This window comes from Thunnus thynnus, chromosome 9, assembly GCF_963924715.1.
Source record: "Thunnus thynnus chromosome 9, fThuThy2.1, whole genome shotgun sequence".
Taxonomy (NCBI): domain Eukaryota; kingdom Metazoa; phylum Chordata; class Actinopteri; order Scombriformes; family Scombridae; genus Thunnus; species Thunnus thynnus.
The window spans coordinates 9,499,605-9,505,636 of NC_089525.1; the positions used below are offsets into that span (position 1 = coordinate 9,499,605).

General features: G+C 45.1%; 1 protein-coding gene across 1 annotated transcript; it reads left to right on the top strand.

The window, feature by feature from the left end:
- Window positions 1–3,511: 3,511 nt before the first annotated feature.
- LOC137189079 (POU domain, class 3, transcription factor 4-B-like) lies at window positions 3,512–5,545 on the top strand. The gene has a single exon (XM_067598728.1). It carries the CDS (start codon window positions 4,335–4,337, stop codon window positions 5,421–5,423), a length of 1,089 nt encoding a protein of 362 aa, XP_067454829.1. The 5' UTR covers window positions 3,512–4,334; the 3' UTR covers window positions 5,424–5,545.
- Window positions 5,546–6,032: the final 487 nt, after the last annotated feature.

Here is a 6,032-nt window from a genome sequence, read left to right on the forward strand (position 1 = left end):
ACTAATTATCTGAAGTAAGAGGTGCATCTTATTTCTTTTTCTCTTAAAAACCATCACACTCATCTAATCACTGGAATCAGAAAAGTAAATCTGTTATCTTCTATTAATATCCTCTATTAATTGTTTCCACTCAACGCTGCTGATAAGTGAAACAAAAATCTTTGTTAAAAATACATCAAGAAAAAAGAGGGAAATTATATCGCAGAAATAAGAGTTCAATGGCCTAAAATCTTCTGAATTTGTCCCCAAGTTTATTATGCTGTGATGATCCATTTATTGGTTGTAAGATGGGCTAAATTTTCCAAGTCATAGATGTCATGACTGAAGTCTTTTTCTCGCTGGATTTCGACGGAAATCTGCAATTTCAGTCCAATCCTGCAGCTCTAAACCGCAGCCGAACACAGCACTTTGAGGCAAAACATCCATTTTCCCCGTGATTTTCAAAAAACTCTGAAGACTTCATTCTGAACTTGTTGAAAAGCAAAAAGCCTGCAAATACTGAACTCACTTTCACAGACTACACACACATACACACACACACACACATACACACACACACACACCAAACACGCGCAGCGGGCCCTCATGCATTATGAATGTACATTTACACTTGTGCGCTCTCATGGGATGAGCTCCAGCTTCATATACATTCACTTATTGGTGTGTCCAATGTATTTCCACCTCTTAACCTCTGTTGGACACACACACACACACACACACACACACACACACACACAGGCAGAGGTGAATGTTACATGACTGACAGCTGGACATGTAGGATGGCCTGCTCGTTTCTCCCCCGACAAGCAAAAACAGACGTTTTTGTTTCAAGTTTATCATGAAAACAAACGGCTTGTCAACAGAATGATGTGGGATTAGTTTCGGGTTTACTTTTGAAAGGACCGTCTTGTTCAAACATGGTGTCACTGTCCTTTATTAGCGACGTCACGGGCTAATGGGAATATCGATTTTACTGTCTGGGAGCCTGTGAAGTGTGTGTCGCGGCTGTCAGAGATGAGAGAACAACTAAGTTTAAATTCAGAGATGACAAGAAGGCTTAGGGTTTATTTTAAGTGTTAAGCGGTAATTCTTTACCAAAAATCAAACCATAAATTGCACGATAAGTAATTTTGTTAATTATAAATTATTATTACATCATAGTATCTTTTAATTTCGTTAAGATCAGGCGCGCACTTCATAATAAATCTGTAAGGCCAGTAAGAGATCAATCTGATTGAAGTGTTTCAATTGTAAAAGCTTTAACTTGTGTCCATATCTGGCGCACAGATTCAGAGGTTTAGGCTTCATGGGGAAAGTTTGCAAAGGTCATGACACCAAGTGACAGGTCCCGCCCTGAGGCCCAGTGCTGTCTCAATAGCAGACTAAACCTGATTTATATATAAGCTTCAGGCTGCTGCACTGAACCCGGAGGGGAAAGCATTTAGCCATGTGTGTCAACTAAAAAAATAACAACCAGAAAACATCCCGCTACTGAGAGCCGCACATTCAGACCCTCCATAACAAACTCCAGTGACCTTTTCTTAATTTTTAGAAAGAAATAACAACAGCAAAACTGAATCACTATGTTTAAATCTTATAGGAATAACGACGAAGTCAGGACATACCATAAGTCGGCCTGTTCACAATTCTAAATTCACAGAAACGCAGACACACCAAACCTCCACAGGAAAATTATACATTTTGTCCCTAGTTTGTTTTCTCAACCGACAGCATAACAGCATGGTGCTCTGGCAACATGAGCTATAACGCTCTCCAACTGTGATGCAGCACAAATATTCCTGTTTTGTAAATGACAGTATGTTACAGACTGGAGCCAAGAATAGATTACAGCCTCTAACGCTTTAAAATAATAACTTTAATAACAATTCAGCATCTTTATCACTATGTTTGATTAAAGCTTTATAATGTAAATTAATTAAATACAAATGTTAAGTCCTAAGAAGATTTGTTTCTATGGAAAAAGACAAAAGACAAAAAAATATATATATTTCTGTGAATGGACTATATTTTTGTCTCTCCTTTGCTTCATTAGGATCACGCTCTGGAGGTCATAGTTTGCCAATCTTTTTTATTTACTCCACTGCCTGAGAGGAAAACATGGTTGTATATAATTACCATAAGATTCTCTCAAAGCCGCCAAATAAGCACCAACAAGCTGCCAAACAAGCACAACCACAAACTATCATTTGACAAAGACGAAAATTAAAGAAATTATGAGTCATTAGTTTTTCTTATTGAGCAGTAATGTGCACCTTGGTAGGAGAGAGCCTGCAGTGCTGCATGGTGTAAGTGTAGCAGGGCTGGCTCGGGTTATCTGTGAATGGGCTCTTTATTGGAGGCGCGGAGCGGGGATTTGCCTTTTATTCGCCTCGCTATGGAAACGCGCTCGACGGCAGAAAAATGTTGATGTGAATAAAAGGAATCGGCACAAGGAGCGTTTCTAGAGAAGCATCTGTTACACTTAGAAACTTAGACTATCGAGAGCAATACAACCCCCTCTCCAAGTCCCTCTTCATGTCCGCTTTATGCTTCCAAAACGCAGACTTAAAAATTATGAAGCCTGTATATTTTTTTTTCCTCTCTAACGTGCGTAAAACCAGTTGAGAATTTTCCAAAAACCTCAAGATTTGTAAATATCGGTTTCACAGGGCTCATCAAATTATTCTGTTGACTAGATTTTTTTTTTAGTGGAGAATTTATCATCCAAAATCAAATCGCTTTGACATGTCATTTAATATGACATGTAGACTATAAAAACACACTGAAATACCACTGCTATTGCTCAGTAAATTTGCTAAATTTCTACGTATTATACTGCACATAATTTCATCCCATATACTCAAAACGAAGCTATCCAGTTCAGCAAACTAGGCCACTAGAACAACACTGGCATCCACATCAAATATTCAGCCACTTTCAATGAAGTTTCAAAGAGCAAACAACATGAAGAATTTACACAAAAACACCACACAGGGATTAGAATACGAGCAAAACAACAAACAATAACAATATAAATATGATTAATTATTTCCTATCCACCCTACAGGCCTACAGGCTACCCTACATAAAGCTTCAGAGCAGAGGTTGCCCTGTCATCACCCTTCCCCTCACTGCCGCTGTCTGTCATTCCTCCGGTTACCGAGGCCGGTCCACCCGCAGCGGCCCTGTCCACACATCCAGCCCCGCGGTCAGCTCACCTGCTCCGGCCTCCTCTGTGTCTTATTCTCCACAAGCAGCTCCTCGGCTCAGCGCTCTTTAATGACTTTCTGGTGGCTGCAGCCTTCTTTTATTTCTCCTAAATGTATGAAAATGTATGCAAATTTAAATCAAGCTTAACCTGGGAGCTCCGGCAATATATTTAATGGAATTTCAAACCAATAAGGAGACCGGGACGCAGTCTTCTAATGGCAAATATAATTACGCAGCTAAGTTAGCTCTTAGATATGCAGATAGATCTTTTTCAAGTCTGAGAGGAGCTGACGAGATTCTTAAAAGAGTGAAAGTACGGGTGTGTAGTGCGTTAGGACACGTTTACTTATTTGAGAAAATGTAAAAATGATGAAGTTTTAGATGATAAATGTGCCTGATGCACACATGATTCCAGAATAGCAGCAAAAAGAATGAGTTTAGTTCATCAAGGAAATGTTATATTTAAAGTCTCTTATGGAAATCTTATTTTAAAGACTAACAAATTACAGCTGTAGGCCCACAACGTGCCTTATTTTTGTCTGACCAAAATAGATATGGATATCGGATGGCTCGTGCGTAAAACACTTTTGCGTAAAACACTATCTTGAGACGTGGCATCATATAAACACCTGAGGAAGTATTCTCTAAAAGTTAATAATTAGCAGTGAGAACTGCTTTGGGTCTGATTGTATCCTTCTAAATTAAGTGCTGGCACGTCTAACAAATGCCATTGCGCTTTATCTCCTCCTTCGCACGCGCTCAAGGGTGACAGGAGCAGCAATAAACTCGCGCGTAAATCAGCTGGAAACTTTAATTAATAAACAGGAACTGCGCTCCACGCGCACATCGTTCCACAGCCAGACCCACTGGACCAGCACTCCGACTCACTTCCGGTTCGACTGCCTGTAACCCTTTCCTATCCTCGGCTCTCCCAGAGGCGGAGGTTCGGGTATCTGCGCCGTCATTGGTGGAAACGCGTCGTCACTGCGGCTCAGTCGGACTGTGAGTGGCGGTGGAGGCTGTCAGTCACTGCCAGGCTGCTGCCGAGACTCCAGAGAGAGGGAGATGTCAGAGGCTGAGCTGCTCCCTCCTTTCAGTAGCACTAGTGGGGTTCAGCAGCCAGCATGGCCACAGCTGCCTCCAGCCCCTACACCCTGCTCAGCTCCAGTCCCATGATCCACCCGGACAGCCAGGCCATGCAGCCTGCTAGCCCCTACAGAGGACACCAGAAACTCCTCCAGAGTGACTACCTGCAGAGCGTCCAGAGCAACGGGCACCCGCTCGGGCACCAGTGGGCGAGCAGTCTGTCGGAGGGCAGCCCCTGGTCGGCCTCCATGGAGCAGCAGGACGTCAAACCGGGGCGAGAGGACCTGCAGCTCGGCATCATCCATCACCGCTCCCCGCACGTAGCGCATCACTCCCCTCATCACAACAACCATGGCAACCACCCGGGAGCCTGGGGAACTCCGGTGTCCCACAACTCCTCCATCACCAGCGGGCAGCAGATCAACATCTACTCCCAGACGGGCTTCACTGTCAACGGCATGCTGGACCACGGTGGGCTCACACCTCCACCCAACCCGCAGGGCCAAGGCATGCACCCGGGCCTCAGGGACACACTCAGCCCCGAGCACAGCGACCTCGGCGGGCACCACTGCCACGACCACTCCGACGAGGAGACGCCGACTTCGGACGAGCTGGAGCACTTTGCCAAGCAGTTCAAACAGCGGAGAATCAAGCTGGGCTTTACGCAGGCGGACGTGGGTTTGGCTCTGGGCACGCTGTACGGTAACGTCTTTTCCCAAACCACCATCTGCAGGTTCGAGGCTCTGCAGCTGAGCTTTAAAAACATGTGCAAACTAAAGCCGCTGCTGAACAAGTGGCTGGAGGAGGCAGACTCGTCAACAGGCAGCTCTAGCAGTATAGACAAGATAGCAGCTCAGGGGAGGAAGAGGAAGAAGAGGACGTCCATCGAGGTCAGCGTGAAGGGGGTCCTGGAGACGCACTTTCTCAAGTGTCCCAAACCCTCCGCGCAGGAGATCACCTCGCTGGCGGACTCGCTGCAGCTGGAGAAGGAGGTGGTGCGCGTGTGGTTCTGCAACCGGAGGCAGAAGGAGAAACGCATGACGCCGCCTGGAGAGCCGCCGCAACACGAGGGACCGTATTCTCACAGCGGGAGCGCGGGAGACGCCTCCTCGTGCCACGATCTCTGACCGAAGCACCGGGAGGAATCCCCCCCCGGACAGACTCCCGAGCGCACGGGGCGCGCGGTGGCACCTTCCAGCCCTCGCGCCTGTCCCGTCACAGACTCCTCCAGATGCCTCCAGCACTGATCCACGACAATAACAATAACAGAGATACCTGTTCAGCCTTCGTCATTTTCTAACTGTCATGAGGGCATTACTCTATAGCGGCATATCAAACGACACATTTCAGATCACTTTTGGAGCCCGCCAAATTATTTTCTACATCACGGATATAAATACAAAATGTGCCTAATAACCTGCCAGCGCCTTTGGTTTGTGTCACCATGTCTCATCAGCTCCATAATAATACTATAGGAATACAGTTGGGACTGATGTTTTGTTTTGATCTGTGCGGGCTTTGCTTCTGTTGTTTGATCAGTGGAGTGAAACAAATAATAATAGTGGCTCTTTCACTTTCCTTAACTGATTTGTTTGGACACCAGAGGCCATTTTACAGTCCACCTCACGCTCCCCTCGGGCTCACAGTGCTTTATAGTTCTCAACATATTTACATTCATTATTTTGTAACATACTCGTAGCAGATCTGTAATTATTATTTTTGCATATGCAAATAGG